Source organism: Phyllostomus discolor, chromosome 8 (genome assembly GCF_004126475.2).
Source record: "Phyllostomus discolor isolate MPI-MPIP mPhyDis1 chromosome 8, mPhyDis1.pri.v3, whole genome shotgun sequence".
Lineage (NCBI taxonomy): Eukaryota > Metazoa > Chordata > Mammalia > Chiroptera > Phyllostomidae > Phyllostomus > Phyllostomus discolor.
Window position 1 is genome coordinate 45,499,345 of NC_040910.2, and position 18,048 is coordinate 45,517,392.

At 46.4% G+C, this 18,048-nt stretch overlaps 1 protein-coding gene across 3 annotated transcripts in view; it reads left to right on the forward strand.

The window, feature by feature from the left end:
• CACNA1A (calcium voltage-gated channel subunit alpha1 A) overlaps positions 1-18,048 on the forward strand; it is a 289,195-nt gene that overhangs the window by 69,889 nt on the left and 201,258 nt on the right. For all 3 annotated transcript variants that reach the window (XM_036032406.1, XM_036032405.1, XM_036032407.1), the window contains exon 3: positions 15,350-15,643. In XM_036032406.1, coding sequence (XP_035888299.1) covers positions 15,350-15,643 — 294 coding nt within the window. The remainder of the gene's footprint in view (positions 1-15,349; positions 15,644-18,048) is intronic.

Genomic DNA, 18,048 nt, shown 5'->3' on the forward strand with positions numbered 1-18,048 from the left:
ACGGCGGGTCCCCTCCTCTTGGGATCTGGGAGTAGAACAAGATATCTTTTCTTTTCTTTTTAAAATTATATTTTTCGATTACAGCTGACATTCAACATTACTTTGTATTGGTTTCAGGTGTACAGCATAGTGGTTAGACAGTCACATACCTTACAGAGTGGTCCCCTCAATGTTTCAAGTACTCACCTGGCCCTGTCCATAGTTACTACATTATTGACTATATTTGCTAGACTGTTCCTTACATCCCCATGACTATTTTGTGACTAACAATTTCTATTTCTTAATCCCTTCACCCCTCTCACTGTCTCCCCGCAGTCTCCCTCCCCTCTGGCATCCATCAGTTTTAGAACAAGCTCTCTTTTCAGTGGTGATTTTCTCCTCATCTGCTGGCCTCATAGTGTCTGAATGATAATAAAGCCTACATTTAAAAACAATGAAGAGCCAAATGGGACAACAGCCCTGTCGTCCCCATCACCTCCCTTCCCTCATCTCCTCTAACTGTCTCCACTTTAGCCACGGGAGCCTCCTCCCTGTGCTTCAGACACGCCAGGTACTATCCACGAAGGGCTGCCAGCCACATGTCCTCCACCTGTGACACTCCTCTTCCTGATACCCGCATCTCTGTTCCTTTTATTTCTCAGGTCTCTGCTTCAAAGTCTCCTTCTTAGAGAGGTCTTTCCTAAATAACTCCCCTTCCCCTGCTATCTGACCCCCTACCTGCTCTGTTTTTCTTATAAAAACAACCTCTACCCTACATATGATACATCTAACCAAGTTGACTCATTTTTTTCTGGATTCTCTGCCCCAAGCATGAGTTTCTTATTTGTTCTATTCATGGCTGTATTAATCCCCAGTGCCCGACGTAAGGCCTGATACGTAACAGCTGCCTAATAAAATAAATGAGTAAATGAACAAATGAAGCTGATCATTTTTCTCAAGCATTCTAGGTGAAATGACACACTCGATTCTGTCATCTGTGACTTTATCTTAAAATATGGTAAAACTTGTTTTGCAAATTATGACATCCTAGCTTAGTTTTCACCCAAGAAAAACCAAGACGGGAGTTTCTATAAGCAGATGTAGTTCATTTGATTGAATTTCCCTTGCTAACTTTTCAGGATCCACACAACTGTATAAGGAAGCGTTTAATCAAACTCCTGACTTAACAGAGGGGTTAGATGATGAGCATAATTTTTAATTGCCTGAGAATATAGTAAGCCTGAGTACTTTTGTTTTCATAATTAATTGTGAGGTTCTTGTGGCAGTGTGAGTCAAAATATTTTAAGTACGTTCTATGAAAAGAATTTTTTTTCTTTTGGACAAGTTCAAATGCACACAGAAGTGGAGGAAATAGAATAGTGGCCGTCTGTGCCCCCATCATTCAGCTGCAGCGCTGAGCAACGCCTGCCTCTTCTGGTGTTGCTGCATTCCAACCTTTAACAGAACTGCACTTTGCAAATTAAAGTAAACCATTAACTTGTTTTAATAGAACCTTGGGTTATGTTAAAGCAAATCTCAGATATCATATGGTTTCATCTGTAAATATTTTAATATGTACTTCTAAAAGCTAAGGACTCTGTAGCTGCTGGGGAAAATGGCCTAGCGAGTCCTCAAAAAATGAAACATAAACTAATCATAGGACTTAGCAATCCCAGTTCTCGATGTGCATTCCAAAGAATTGAAAGCAGGGACTTAAAGAGATGTGTGTACAACATGTTCATAGCAACATTGCTCCTAACGGCCCAAAGGTGGGGAACAACCCAGTGTCCGTGGATGGGTGGATGGGTGGATGAGTGAGCGAGCATGGCCCATCGACATGATGGAATGTTATTCAGCCTGAAAAGGAAGGAAAGTCCAACACATGCTGCAATGTGGATGAACCCTGAAGACAGTATGCTGAGTGAAATAAGGCAATTACAAGAGGACAGATACTGTGTGATTCCACATACACAGGGTCCCTAAGCGGAGGCAGATTCATAGGCAGAAAACAGAACGGTCGGTGCCAGGGGCCGGGGGAGGAATGGGGAGTTAGTGTCTAATGGGGGTAGAGATTCAGTTTTGTAAAGTGAAAAGAGTTCTGGAGATGGATGGTGGGGATGGCTGCATAACAATACGAATGCACTAATGCCACAGAACTGGACAATTAAAATAGTTAAAATGGTCACTGTTATGTTATATATATGTTTTACAACAGAAAAAAAAGCTAAGCACTCATTTTATTAAAAAACCGTGACTGTAGTATTATCATTATATTTGTGGCAGGAGCGTGGTCGGTATTTCTCAGTCCTTGTCTTGCTTTGTGTCTGCTGGTGTTTAATACTGGCTTGCTCCACCCCCAGGACTGTCTGTGGCTCCACCCACCAGGCTTTCCTCCCACCTCCAGAGGGTGCCTTCTCAGTCTCTGCCAAGGGCTTCTCTCTTTCTCTGCTCTGCCCTTAAATGCCCGCACCTCTCAGGGGTCCGTCCTAAGACCTCAGCCCTCTCTGGGGCCATTGTTCAGGATGATTTCATCCATTTTGAAGGTGTTCATTACTGTGTGTGCTCTGAAAGCCCCTGTACTTGTCTCCTGGGGAAAGTTGTAAGGAAAATTGCTGCAAACTAGGTAACTTAAAACAACAGAAATTTATTCTCATTGTTGTCGAGGTTAGAAGTCCAAAATCAAGTGTCAGCAGGGCCATGCTCCCTCTCGATCCTCGCCGGGGTGTCCAACCTTTGGCATCTCTGGGCCACACTGGAAGAAGAACTGTCTTGGGCCACACATTAAATATGTCACAATGTGTAATCACAAAAACATCTCACAATGTTTTAAGTAAATTTACAATTTTGTGTTGGGCCGCATTCACAGCCATGTTGGCCTACATGTGGCCCGCGGGCCGCAGGTTGGACACCCCTGCAAGGTAAATTCCTTCCCTGCCTCTGTCTTAGCTCCAGGTGTTGCCAACAATCTTTGATGCTCGTTGGCTTACGTACACATCACTTCAATCTCAGACTTTGCTTCACGTCACTTGTCTGTGTCTGTCTTTTCTTCTCTGTCTCTCCTAAGAACACTGGTCGTTGGATTTAGGGCCCACCCGGATGATCCTGGGTGATCTCCAGATTCTTAACTTAATCGCACCTGCAAAAAAAAAAGATACTTTTTCCAAATAAGACCAGAGTCATATATCCTGGGAATTAGGACATGGACATACCTTTTGGGAGCCACCATTCAACCAGGACAGCCCCCAAATATGTAAAATATGTCCCTGCTACAACTTCCCTCCTCACTCTAGAGCCATACAGCCAACAGGGGAATTTGTAATCCGGCTTCCAATCATGTCCATAAGGAATTCCCGCTCTGTCTACCCAAACTTTGTTCCCTTCTTCCCGAAGATAGAGCAGTGAGGTTAGGGGCTAGGCTGCCTGGGTGTGCAGCCCACCCTGCTCACTGATTGCGTGAATATAGACAAGTTACTTAGGCTCCTTATGCCTCATTTGTAAAATGCAGGTAATAGTAGTAACTATCTCATCGGACTGTGGTGAAGGTTAAATAAGTTAGTATCTGTAAGGCTCTTAGAACAACTGACTAAAAATAACAATATTAATACTATGATAATAAAATAATAAAATGCCTAATTAAGTTGTATTTTGAGAAACTACCATATTATTTTGACTTTTGTCTTTTAAGTTTTATCGAGGGTTTAAGAAGCATTACTCTCACATGATACCTCCCCAGGAAGCCTTCCCTGACCATGCTAACCTCACTGATCTCCCTCTTCCAGCCTCTTTGTAATGTGGTCCACAGTGCAGCACTTTATGATACAATCTGAGTGTCATACTAATGTACATGTTCAGTGGAACATTCATTAAATTCCCCAACCCCCCCATATCATAACTATTCTAATAGGACAGGGTCTCTGTTTGTTGCTCAATTGTTGGTTCATTCATTGGGTAACTGGGTTAAGAAACTGGCATCAGAATTATAGTTATAGTCATTTTAAGGCAGATGCCAAGAGAGTGATGAGCTGAAATCTATGAATGAACAGGGTGCTGCAGTAATAAGAAACCCCCACATCCCTGTGGCTTTCAAATGACAAGTGCTGATTTCTCGCTCATCCGCGATGTCCTCACGGGTCACACTGGGGCTCTGCTCACTGGGGGACCAGCCTTGGGGGTCAGTCACTGTCTGGAGCTGTGCTGGCTCCCGGCTAGGAGACGAGTTCTCCGGAGGCTCGCTGCCCGGGAGCACCTCCCGGATGACAGAAACGTTCTCTCTCTGTGCTGTCCCGTAAGGTGGCCACTACCACATGTAGCTTCTGAGCGCTAGGAAATGTGGCTTGTGTAACGGAGGAACAGAATTTTCAATTTTTGTTTGATTGTGCTGGTCACAGGTGGCTAGTGGCTACTGACCGGGACACAGGAGCTCTAGAGAGAGTCGCACTGACAACTGAATGCCCTGACACCTTGTCCTTGGTGAGAGCTCACTGGCCAGAGCGGTTCACACGCCTCAGCAGGCACAGGGCGGCCAGGAAACGCCACCTCACCATGTGCCTGAATTTGGAGAACGGGGAGTATTTGGTAAACAGCTCTGATGCTGATCTCAGAGAATAAGTCTTTTGGGGGGATTCAGAAAAGAAAAACATTGGTTGTTTTATTTTTGGAGAAGAAATATGGAGCCTTGATGTAACAGTTCTGTGTTGCTACAGAACAAATTACCCAAACCCAGCAGCTTTACACAGCATTTACTTATGATCTCGCAGCTTCTGTGGGGCAGGAGTCTCAGAGCAGCTCATCCGGGTCCTGCCTCAGGGTCTCTCCAAGGCAGCAATCAAGGGTCAGTGGGGCCCTCAGTCTCCCCCAAGGCTGAGCCATCGAGGGTTCCTTGTAAGCTTAAACGGGTGGCTGTTGGCAGAATTCCTTTCCTCGTGGGCTGCAGGGCTGAGGGCCTCAGTTCCTCACAATGTTTCCTGGAAGCTGCTCTTGGTTCCCTGCCATGTGAGAGCCTCCACAGGGCAGCTCACAAGGTGGAGCCTGGCTTCCCTCAGTGTGAGCAGGCAGAGAGAGTTGGAGGAGGCATGCAAGACGGAAACCCTGGGTTTTGGTAAGCTTATCTCAAAAGTACCATCCTGTCACTCTTGCACATTTTATTCATTAGAAGTGAGTCACCAGATCCCATCCGCTTTCAGGGGAAAAGGATGACACAAGGGTATGAACACCAGCAGTCAAGAGTCATCTGAGGCCTTGTCAGCAGCTGTCTCCTGCATTTATACATCAGAATTTTAAAAAATGTTTATTGATTTGAGAGAGAGAGATCAATGTGAGAGAGAAATACAGATCCACTCCTCCCATACATACCTCAACTGGGGACCAAACCCACGATCTAAGTATGTGTCCCAACCCGAGACTGGACCCCTGACGTTTTGGTGCATGGATGATGCTCCAACCAAGTGAGCCGCCCAGCCAGGGCTGGAGAGCAGAGTCTGGGTGATACTGGGTTGCCGAGCTTTTACTGAAGGCGAATGGACCCTGTTCGCCACGGTCCATGGACCTTGTGCTGCTCCGCAGAACACACCGCATGGACCTACCCAACTCTAATTGCCAGCGGCTGCGCTCTTCCTACCCCTTCCTGCTTTGTTCTTCTCCTTAGTGCTTAGCACCCTCTGATGTTCTATGTATTTCCTTCTTCATTCCGTTTATGCTGTCTCCATTCGGCTCCCACCACAGGGATTTTCATCCGTCTTGCTATGTGCTGGGAAAACCACCTGGCACGCAGCAAGTGCTCAGTGAAATGAATGAAGGAATGAATGAAACTGGTGCCTGTGTAACTTTTGTAGCTATTTGTTTATTTTAACTTTGCACTTTGACAGCATTTCAGACTAACCTACGAACTGTAAGAACAGCACAAAAAACCTGTGTATTTTTTATCCAGGGAGCCCAAATATTGACACTTTACCAGTCCCACTTTATTCTTTCTCTCCTCTTGTGCCATTGAGAGTGATTTTATTTTTTAAAGATTTTATTTATTTATTTTTAGAGAGGGAAGGGAGGGAGAAAGAGAGAGAGAAACATCAATGTGTGGTTTCTGGGGGCCGTGGCCTGCAACCCAGGCATGTGCCCTGACTGGGAATCGAACCTTCAGTGCTTTGGTTCGTGCCCAGTCCACTGAGCTATGCCAGCCAGGGCCCAGTGAGAGTGATTTTAAATATGATAGCCCTTTAGCCCTACTTACTCCAGTGTGTTCTGAAGGGCATTCTTTTGTATAATAGCACAAGGATCAAAATCAGAAAATCAGCATTGATCCTCTCTCATTAACTAACCCACAGACCTCATTCATATGTCGCCAATTGTCCCAGTCACGTCCTTTATCATCACAAAAGAAGGTCCTGGCTCACTTCTTGGATTTGGTCGTCAGGTCTCCTTCAATCTGGAGATTAAAGTTTCTCAGTCTTTATTTGAGCTTCCTGACAGGAACACTTTCAAAGAACATAGGCAAGTTATTGAGTAGAATGTTCTTCAATTTAGACATGATATGATTCAACTATTCAAATAATGCCTTATTGGCAGGAGGTCCTCAGAAGCCACATTGCATCCTTCTTGGTACATCATGCCAAGAGTCATGTGATGTCAATTTGCCCCATTGTGGGTGTGGCTAGCTTTGATCACCTGCTCGTTGGCCGGGGCACTCCACTATCATAAGGCGACTATATTTAGCATTTGAATGAACTACCTTCTATGGGGAGTGACTTGGATACTATGTAAATCTGCTACTCCTCCAACTTTCACCCGTGACTTTCAGGATTCCCCATAGTACTTTCCTGGTTTTTTTTTTTATGCTGATTGCCAAATTGTATGTATCTATAACTTCACCAAAATAAAAACTAAAAATGCAATATGGCACCCAGTCCTGAGATCCATTCTCTGATGAAAGGAACCAGGGCTCCTTGGACAAATGGTGAGTTCTAGGGCAGGGTGTTTGGGATGATCCTGGAGCCTGCTGCAGTACCAGACAGTAAGAAAGCTTAAAAATATACATGGGGGCCGATCAGAGGGACTCGGGAGCCAATCTGAAGGTGCTCCAATGGCCACAACTGCTAATACAAAAAATACAATAAGTATATGACTATATATTGAAATCAATAAAAGGTTGACTGAATGAGGAAGAAGAGACAAATCATTCTTACAAAAGAATTCTAGAAGATAACCTTTCCTCCAGAAGATGGAGCTTAATCTTCTCCTCTCTCCCACTGAGCTGTGGTCTGAGCTTATTGACTCACTTCCAAAGTAAGGAAGGAGAAAAAGAGTAGCTCGACCATGGAGACACCTGGGAGGCACCACCTTAACCATGCGATCAAGGTCAACATCATGGTAATAAGTCATGGAGACGTCACCGATCCCTGATACAATGCAACCAATAGGGCATTTTCCCTCTGGGCTCTTCTTCCCCCAAGTCTACTATTCCCATCTAATCATGAGAAAATGACAAACCCAAATTGAGGGACATTCTACACAATATTTGACCAGTACTCCTGAAAATTATCAGGTTGTGAGGAACAAGGAAAGAAGTTGTCACAGGCTGGAGGACGCTCAGGAGACAAGGCCCAGTGGGATGTGGTATCGTGGATGGGATCCTGAAACAGAAAACGGTGTGAGGGGCAAACTTGTGAAATCTGAATCAAGTGTAGGGTCTAGTGAATGGCATTGTGCAAAGGCTGGTTTCTTAGTTCTAACAAATTGTACCCGGGTTACATAAGATGTTAACATGAGGGGAAGCTGGGTGAGGGGCATGTGATAACTCTCCTGGACTATCTTTTCATGCTTTCTGTTAATCTAAAGTTATTCCATACTAAAAGTTTACTAAAACTTAAAAATAAGCCAATATTGAATCAGTCTCGGTGAATGATATTCACAGACTTGGACTCCAGGTCTGGAAGGTTCACTATGGTGACTTTTAAAAAATAGACTGAAATTTTTAGAGCAGTCTTAGGTCTATGGCAAAATTGAGCTGAAGGCCCAGGAATTTCCTGTGGACCCCTCTGCCCTCAGGCACGCGCACAGCCTCCCCCATCATCAACTTCCCTCACCTGAGTGGAGCATTTGTCGCAGCTGATGAAGGTGTACAGGTACATCATTATCGCCCAAAGTTTGTAGTTTCCATTAGGTCTCACTGTTGGTGTTGTACATCCCATGAGTTTGGATAAACCTATAATGACATATATCCATCACTGCTGTCTCATACAGAGTATTTTTGCTGCCCTAAAATCACTAGTCTATCCCCCGATAGAAAATCACTTCTCTCCCCCGACCCTGGCAACCACTGATCTTTTTACAGTGCCCATAGTTCTGCCTTTTCCAGAGTGCCACATAATTGGAATCATACAGTAGGTAGCCTTTTCATATAGGCTCCTTTCACTTAGTTATAGATATTTAAGTTTCCTCATGTCTTTTCATGGCTTGATAGCTCATTTCTTTTTAATGCTAAATAATATTCCCTTGTCTGAATGTACCATACTTTATCCATTCACCTACTGGAGAACATCTTGATTACTTCCAAATTGTAGCAGTTATGAATTAAGCTGCCATAAACAGCTATGTGCAGGTTTTTGTATGAACATAAGTTTTCAACTCCTTTAGATAAATACCGAGTAGTGTCGTTGCTGGATCTTATGGAGAGTAAGTTTAGTTCTGTAAGAAAGCGCTAGGCAGTTTTCATAGTGGCGGTACCATTTTGCATCCCCACGAGCAGTGAATGAGTTCCTGTTGCTCCACATCCTCACCAGCACTTGGTGTTGTCAGTGTTCTGGATTTTGGCCATTCTAAGAGGTGTGTAGTAGTATCTCATTTTAATTTGCATTTCCCTGGTGACATATCAAATGGAGAATCTTTACATATGCTTGTTTGCCATGTGTATACCTCCTATGACAAGGTGTCTGTTAATGTCTTTGGCCCGTTTTAGAATCAGACTTATATTCTTTTTTTTTTTTTTTAGAGAGAGGGGAAGGGAAGGAAAGAGGGAGAGAAACATCAATGTGTGGTTGCCTCCTGCGCACCCCCTACTGGGGACCTGGCCCACAACCCAGGTATGCGCCCTAGACTGGGAATCGAAACCGTGACCCTTGGTTCATAAGACCAGTGCTCAAACCACTGAGCCACACCAGCTGGGGCCAGATTGGGCCTTTTGTATTATATTTAAAAAGTCATTGCCAAATCCAAATTCATCTAGATCTTCTCCTATGTTATCTTTTAGCCGTTTCATGCTTTTGCATTTTATATTTAGTCTGTGATCCAGTTCAAGTTAACTTTTGTGAAAGGTATGAAATTCGTGTCTAAATTCTTTTTTTTTTTTCGTATATATGACCAGTTGTTGTAGCACCATTTGTTGAAAAGACTATCTTGGCTCTATTATATTTCCTTTGTCAAAGATGAGTTGATTATACTTATGTGGGTCTATTTCTGGGCTCTCTATGTTGTTCCATTGACCTATTTGTCTATTATTTCACCCAATATCACACTGTCTTGGTTATTGTAGCTTTGTAGTAAGTCTTGAAGTCCATAGTGCCAGTCTTCCAACTTTGTTTTTCTCCTTCAATACTGTGTTGGCAATTCTGGGATTTTGCTTCTCCGTAAAACTTAAGAATCAGTTTGTCAATGTCCACAAAATAACTTGCTGCGATTACATTGGCTCTGTAGATCAAGTTGAGAAGAACTTGCACATTGACAATATTGAGTCTTCTTATCCACCAACATGGAATCACCAGACTTTGGTGATTTTTAAAAATCTATTTGCCATCATTTTTTGACGGCTTGTTATGTGCCAGTCATTGTACTAAGTGCTTACCTATTTGATCTTAATTAATCCTTACAGCAACCTGTGGGGTAAAGTGTCATGTCTTCATTTTACACAAAGAAGCTTCATTTCCCAAAAGCACACAGCTGGGGAGTGCTAGAGCTAGACCTGCACCTGGCTCTGCGTCCAGAATTAGGGCCTGCCGCATTCATTTCGGGAAACTTTCAGGGCATGTGCTGCTATGCAATTTTGTGTCTGCAGTGACAGCCACGTTCCATCTCTGCATCGCTCCTGAGTATCTACATCACGACCTGTGAATGTCTGGATTATCGGATTTGGTTTTTGTGATTTATACCTTCCAACTCCCAAAGATCTTGGTACTCATTCCTGACCAGTATTCAGACCAGAAGGCAGAGAGCAAATTGTCTTTTGCCTGATTCATTCCTGCAACTCAGCATGACTGGATTAGCTGGTAATTGTTTTAGCAGCCAAGTGAATGCAATCTGTGGTTATTTTATTTGGGGCACTTATTTCAGAGACGCTAACCCTGTTCAACTGAGTGACATTCTCAAAGCCAGGATGGTAATGCTGATGCTGATTGATAAATTAAAGCTCCAGCTGGCAGATGTGTTAAAGATTAGAACCAATGGCTGAGACTGACCTTTGGAGACCTGCCGTTAAACTGCTTCTGTCGAGGATGCTAATGAAACTCTCGATCTTTTTACCTGGTCAACATTACTAATTTGGATGAATGGGAGGCAAGGGGCTATCTACTTTAGTCACTTGATGGTCCTATGAAGATTTCTTGTTCATCCGGATTTCAATATTAGAGATTCACTCCTTTGGCCAAATAAATGTTGTAATATGTAAAGTGAATCCATAATGATAATGAACCTGGAACCCTGTCATAATTTAGGTGAATGAGTTGAGTTCTGGAAGGGTGTGGTTGAGCAATTGGGGGTTGGTGGACTTGGGGAAGTTTCTGACACATCAACCTTCATAGGCAAGCTTTGGGAATGCTATTTGATGAGTGGAAAGTATAGATTCTTCTGACATTTTAATGGGGGCTGTTTGTAAATGTATGTGGGTATCTTTGTCACAAAACTGGGGGTGCTACTGACATTTAGTGAGCACATGCCAGGGGCACTAAACACTCTACATTGCAGAGGACAGCCCTGAAGAGCAAGAACTGGTCCATCAAGAATGCCAACAATGCTACCACTGATAACACTAGAGAATGCCAGCACAAGGTTAGTAAGTTGGCCCCTTCCAGAGCAGCGATTACCGCACTTGGCTGTACCCCAGTGAAAATCAGGGGAAGGGAGAGCCCAGGAGTCAGAACTTTTGCAACACTTTGCAGGGCGGTTCTGACAGGCAGCTGGCTTGTCTGCTCTATAGGCACGGCTTAGGGCAACCTGGAGGACTGCTCTTTGTCTTCCGGTAAAAGGAAGGCGGGAGTTTGTTGTAGGGGCTTCAGGGTGCAATTATCACAGATCCCCCTGACAAGTGGTGCTGCCAGGGTCTACATTCAGAATCACTGCAAACATTTTCTGTTGAAATACAACCCACATAGAAAACTGCACAGCTTGTAAGTGTGGAGCTCAATGAAAATGTGCAAAATGCATGAAATTTATAAAGCAAACACACTTGTATACTTATTAACTAGACCGAGAAGGCCCCCTCTAGCCCTAAGGGTGACAACTACTTTGATGTCAAATAGCATAGATTCATTTTATCCACTTTGAACTCTATATAACAGGAATGGTATGTGTTCTGTTGTAGGTCTGGTTTCTTTGGTTCAAAATCATGTTTGTGAGATTCACCCATGCACTTGTGTGCAGCTGCAAAGGGCTCCATGTGTGAATGTTACACAGTCTATTGATCTATTCTATTGATAGACATTTGGAAGGTCCCAATTTTTAGCAAATACAAATATGCTGCCTTCACATTCTAGGCTATGTCTTTTAGTGGACATAGGTCCTAATTTCTCCTGGATCTATACCCAGGTTTGCCAATGCTGGGTCACAGGTATTCAAATATTCATCAATGGTAGAAATGGCCAAATGATTTTCCAAAGTGGTTATACCAAATTACCCTCCATCCAATAGAGTATGAGAGTCAGAGGTGGTATCAGATCCATGCCAGTGACCTGGGCAAGTTTTTAAACCTCTCTCAACCTCAGTGTTTTCATCTGGGAAGTAGGACTTCTGTGAAGACTCAGTAGAAGCTTTACTGTGGTGGTCACTCTTTCCTGAAAAGCTCCAGGGTCTTCCAGAAATCTCTGCAGGTAAAGTTCATGCACTGATGCTCACTAATCTCCCCAGGAAAGTCCATCACAAGAAACCACATGTAAGTTCACTTTGCACAGAGAAGCTCTCTTACATGACTGGCTATTTGCATCCATTCACATGGGATTACTTTTTGTTTCATATTAACCACCGTGTGTCTTTGAGATATGAAACAACATCTAATACAAAAGCCACTCAAATTTGTTGAGACTTCTACACACCCCATCTCCCTGCAACTCTGATTGCTCTTGGTTTCATCATGTTGTTCATACCCTGACAAGTTAGAAAATCTTGAGGGGGTTTTGTAGGCAACTTCTAGAAAGGCTTACTCACAAGCACAGAATGGGGAATTTATACAAAGATACATAATCTTTTCCAGACTGTTCCAAATGAACCTAAATACTGATGGGGGTGGGCATTAACTGGGAATCAACTAGCCTAAGGCTCGAAAAAACATTTGCCCTCTTCATCCTAGTCCCTTCCTCCCTGCTCCACCCCTACCTTCCAGTCTGTACACCACTTTGTGAAAAATTCAGGGGTTTCCTGGTAAATACACTTTGGAAGATAGATCAGTAACATCTTAAATACCCTGTGATGTACAAATTTCATGCTCAGGGCTATTGCTGCAGAGATGCAGCTTGTAGACACCAGAAGGCAGGGATGCTTAAGAGCCCCACTGGAGACAACTCAAATGTCCACCAACATGACAATGGATAAACAAACTTTCAGTGGATTTCTAGATGGCCATGAAAGGGAATCAGCTGCAACTGTATGTGACACCAAATGAATCTCGAGGACATAACGTTGAGCCAAAGAAGCCAGTCCTCACAGAATACATACTATATGCTTCCATTTAGATAAAACCCAAGAAGATGTAAAGTAGACTTCTATTGTTTAGGAATACACAATAAAGTAGTAAAAGTATAAAGAAAAGCTAGGTTGTTAATACCATAGAGTCAGAACAGTGCTTATCGTTGGGGGCAGGGTGTGTTTATGGGGAGCTGGCCATGTTCCATCTCTAGCCCTGGACCTGAGTGTTGGTTTCATGAGCACTCATTTCACAGCAGTTTCTTAGACTGTACGTTTATGATTTCAGCACTTTTCTGTGTTTATGCAATTTCACAATATAAAAAGGGGAATGGGAAATAAATTGCAGTGGCTCTGGAGAGAAGTGAACGCCATGTCAAGTGTATCCCCCAGAGGCCTGAGCCAGCCACCTGGGACCTGGCTGGTGATCTGCTCCTGGCGGTTAGGATCTGCCACCTCCGGGGTCTTTTCAAAGATGGGGTGAAGCTTTTTAAAAGATAATTTTTGTTTTTCAATTGCAGTTGATATACAGTATTAGATTATTTTCAGGTGTACAACATAGTGACTAGACATTTATATAGCTTACGAAGTGATCACCAGATAAATCTACTACCCATCTGGCACCATACATAGTTATTACAATATTATTCACTATATTCCCTATGCTGTACTTTACATCCCCATGACCATTTTGTAACTACCTATTTGTACTTCTTGATCCCTTCCCCCTTTTACACAGCACCCCCCCAATTCCCCTCCTATCTGGCAACCATCACAATGTCCTCTGTATCTATGATTTTCTGTGTTGTTGGGTTTTAGATTCGCATGTAGGTGAGATCATATGGTATTTGCTTTCTGTCTGGCCTTTTTCACTTAGCACAGCACCCTTTAGGTCATATGCATCTTTTATTCCAGCTCTTGGGCCTGCATGATAGAAACTTGGACAGAAGTGCCCCCAAATCATTCTCCCAGTTTTCAAATTTGTCTTTTGCTAAATAGATCACATTTGTGTAGAGATGGACTAATTGCACCTCTAGACACCAAACCCCTTCTTTTTCTGTCTTTAAAGTTGTTTCCTCCCTTCCTCTATCCTCCTTCTTGCATGATGCTGGGCGCCTCCCGTTGTGTGCCATCCAAGTGGATGGAACCCCAAGGAAAACAAGGTCTCCTCCGCAGGGAGGAGGAATCTGTCCTCCCAACTTCCCCGCAGCTTCCCGACCATCCTGCTCTCCCTTCTCTCCCCCACAAACTCCGCGAAGCCAGGTCCCCTCGCGCCTCCGCAATTGGTCGCGGGCCATCATGTGTCGACACTCTGGGTGGGTCCTTCTCGCGTTCAACTCATCAATCGCTCCTCTTTGGAGCTTGGCTGCCCAGTGGTTCAGACCTTTGCGCCCATTTCCCCCCTTTCCTTCCTCTTCACCCACCCCTTCACACCAGTCTTATTTTAGCAAAACCAAGAGAAGGAGGAGGAGGAGGGTTTTTTTGGGGGGGGGGGGGAGGGAACGCCAGGCATTGCAGCATCCGGGAGCAGCTATTGAGTGGCTAAGCGACGGCGCATACCTCTCTCCCTTTTTTTTTTTCTTCTGTTGGGAATTTTCAGGATTTCATTGCTGCAATTTAACCCCAGGATGAGGCACGGCTGAGCGAAGCTCTGCGCGCACACACACACACGCACACCCAGCAGAAGAGGCAGTCGCTGGTGATTCAGGAAGAAAAAAAAAGCACCCGGACCCTGCGGCCTCAAGACTCCTTAGGAGCCTCCCCGGAGCTTTCCCTCTCCTCTCCTTCCCCGTTAATATTCTTCACTTTAATTTTATTTTGGGGCTACGGATCTTTAATCATTTTTAAGGTCTAGGAACTCAAGCAAAACAAGGGCGATTTTTAATTTGGGGGCTGTCCTCCCCCAGCAAAGACCTGGTTTTTATTTTTTCTAATAAAATTTTTTAAAAATGGGCCGAGCGCACTCCTTTTGCAAGATGCCAGCCTGACCCGTACCTCGGAGGAATTTGAAGCTTCCACTGCGTCCCGGGGGGGCGTCCTTTGCAAACCGTTTGCATCTTAAAGGGGGTGTGCGTTGGGTTTTTTTTTTTTTAAGTGCCTTTTTTTTTCTTTCTCTCTCGCTCTCTTTTTTTTTTTCGGAGTGGGTGGCCTGGGGATTGCCTGGATTCCTTCCTCGGTTATTTTTTGCCTCGCTTCCCTCTCCCCTCCCCCCTCCCGGCCCCCGCGCCCCGCCCCCGCCCCTCCTTCTCCGGGGTCAGCCAGGAAGATGTCCCGAGCTGCTATCCCCGGCTGGGGCCGGCCAGCCGCCTGGTGAGCCCCCGACCCGAGGCGCCGCGCCGCCGCCCGATGGGCTGGGCCGGGCAGCGTCTCCGCAGTCGCAGCCCCGGCCGCCGTCTTCGCAGCCCCGGCAGCAGCAGCAGCAGCGGCATCGGCGGCCGCCGCGTCTTCCGCATCGTTCGCCGCAGCGTAACCCGGAGCCCTTTGCTCTTTGCAGAATGGCCCGCTTCGGAGACGAGATGCCGGCCCGCTACGGGGGAGGAGGCTCCGGGGCAGCCGCCGGGGTGGTCGTGGGCGCCGGAGGCGGGCGAGGAGCCGGGGGCAGCCGGCAGGGCGGGCAGCCCGGGGCGCAAAGGATGTACAAGCAGTCAATGGCGCAGAGAGCGCGGACCATGGCCCTCTACAACCCCATCCCCGTCCGACAGAACTGCCTCACGGTCAACCGGTCTCTGTTCCTCTTCAGCGAGGACAACGTGGTGAGAAAATACGCCAAAAAGATCACCGAATGGCCATATCCTTTGCCCGAAGCCCGGCAGCTGCGCCTCCCCCTCCTTCCTGGCTTCCCCTCTTCCAGGCTGGGAGGGAGACCCGGGGGTTGATGGGAGGTGGGGGGGTCTTCCAGGGCCTGGGAGAGGGGGCACCGGGGAGGAGTGTGTAGAATCTCTCCACCCCGAGCTGGGTTGAGCTACCGTGGAGGCTTGGGGTGGGGGCACCGGGGGAGTGGATTCCTCCTAAGGACCTATTCCAGAGTGAGGGCTAGGCCCTGGGGTCATGTAGGGGCCTTGGTGAGGCCTTTTGAGCCAGTTCCCGAGGGGTCAGAGTTCTCCCGAATGCTCTGGGACCGGGGCAGCGGCCTGGGTGCACTGGCCAGGGCAGGGGCACCATTGGGGGCCTTGGCTGGGTTTCCTTAGCCTCCCCTCACCGGAGTTCGTGGTTTCTCCAGAGCCCAACTCCAGCTCGCTGGCCTCTCCACCGGCCTTTCCCAAGGTGGGAGCCGCACTCTTAGGGCACTTAGGGGTGGGTTCCCAGGGCCCTGAGTGAGGGGGAGCACATGTGGCCTTCACACTGAGGGGCCAGCACTGGCCGGAGTGGGCCATCGGCCGGACAGGTTGGAGGGCAGTTATTCTCATCATATCTGCAGGTCCCTTTTCCTCCCATCTTGTGGGGTATAAAAAACACCCCAGGGATCCCGTCTGGGGCCCTAACCTGGAAGACCCAGGAGGGGCTCTTTCAGTAAGAAAGATGGGCAGGGAAGGAGCTGTTGGGTTCTTCCTAAAGGGCCGTGTGGGGCCTTGGGTTGGAGTCAGCTTCTCCCACCGTGGGGAGCCGCGAGGGGACACCAGGAGAATCAGCACCCATGTGGACGTCTTGGGCAGGTAAACACCTTTTTTTTTTAAATCAGTGATCTAGAAGAAAGTGAAGACCACATTTTCCTCTACTCAGATGTTATCAAAATGCAGATACCCCCTGTGTTTCTTTAAATCCATGCCTGCTTGAAATAAACCTTGAGAAGGGCTTAACATCTGTTGAGATGTAGGCAGGCAAGGATGGGTAATTAGTCGGGCTTCCTAGCAGTTATCTAAGCATGACCCAGATTCCAAGTGGGGGGACGCACCCTGCCCCCCAGGCTGACTGGCCACCATGCCATGCCCCAATGTGCCACTTCTCGGCAAGGTTCCAACTGGCTGCCCTCAATGTAGAAACCAACAGGGCTGCATGTGTTCCCGGGGCTCAGTGGTGAGCCCCCACCCGTTTTGTATATGGTTTTGACTGTTATATACTCAACAGGGCTGGGCCCTGGGTGGTCCTGGAGTTGGTTATTTGAGTAGCACAGTGGTGGGTGGGTTCACTTTTAATGGGGCTCAGAACTGAGCCAGGCTCTTGGTTTCTGGGTGCTTAAATTGTCACAGAGGGCGCTGAGGTTTTGGAGTGTGTGAACAGCCTAGTTGGAGGGTGGTGAAAATTAAGAGGTTCATCTAGGTCCCTTTTTTGAGGGGTGTACCCCTAACCATGATGGGTGCCCAAAGCAGGAGCCAGGGCTCTGAATGCTAAGTTCCAGCTTCTCCGAGGTCTTGTGATCACTCCGCCTGCCTCCCTCCCAACCCCTGGAGGGGCGCTGGGAGCTTGGAGGATGGCCAGGTGTCCGTGTGGGTACTGCTCAGTTAACAGGGGGTGTCCAGGAGGAATTCACTGGGCTGACAGGTTTCCAAGTTGAAAATGGCGATCTGGATCCTGGGTTTGGCATCTTTAAGAGGAAAGGCAGGAGGTGGGAGTCCTAAAGTGTCCTTAGCTCACCCTGGTCCACCCTGAATCCTGCAGACAGGGCTATGGGGGAGGCAGGAGGTTGCTCAGGGGAGGGGTACAGGTGAACTGGGAGTCTTGGTGAGTACTTAGATTGTCTTTGGCTTTCCTGCTCTTGGTAGCTTTGTGACGAGTTTGTGCATTTGCTCTCTGCAGACAGTTTTTGTTCTCTCTTTGGCCTGAGGCAGCAAACGCATTATACAGCCCCACTCTGGAAGGAAAAGCTCTCCATCCCTCAATCTGTCACGGAGCAGGTCACCCAGGACTGAGCTTTCTCTGGGGAGGCTGAGAGGGGTGGGGAAAGAGTGCTGGGGGGCTAGATAAGGGAATTTGGGCCAGTGCAAGGAGGTGGAAACGCTGAGGAGCCAGTGTACCCGGGCAGAATCCAAATTCTGAATCCAAGTGCTTCTGCCATTTAAAAAGTGTGTTTAAGTATTTACTATGAACTTTTAGAATAAAGTTTGATATATGTATAGGAAACTACACAGATTGAGTCCTCTTAACAAGTGTTCACAAAGTGAACATGAGTGAGCAACTGGCACCCAAGTCAAGGAAAAGTATGTGACCACCCCCCATACTCCCCCCCCCACTCATTCCCCTACAAGGGTAGCTGCT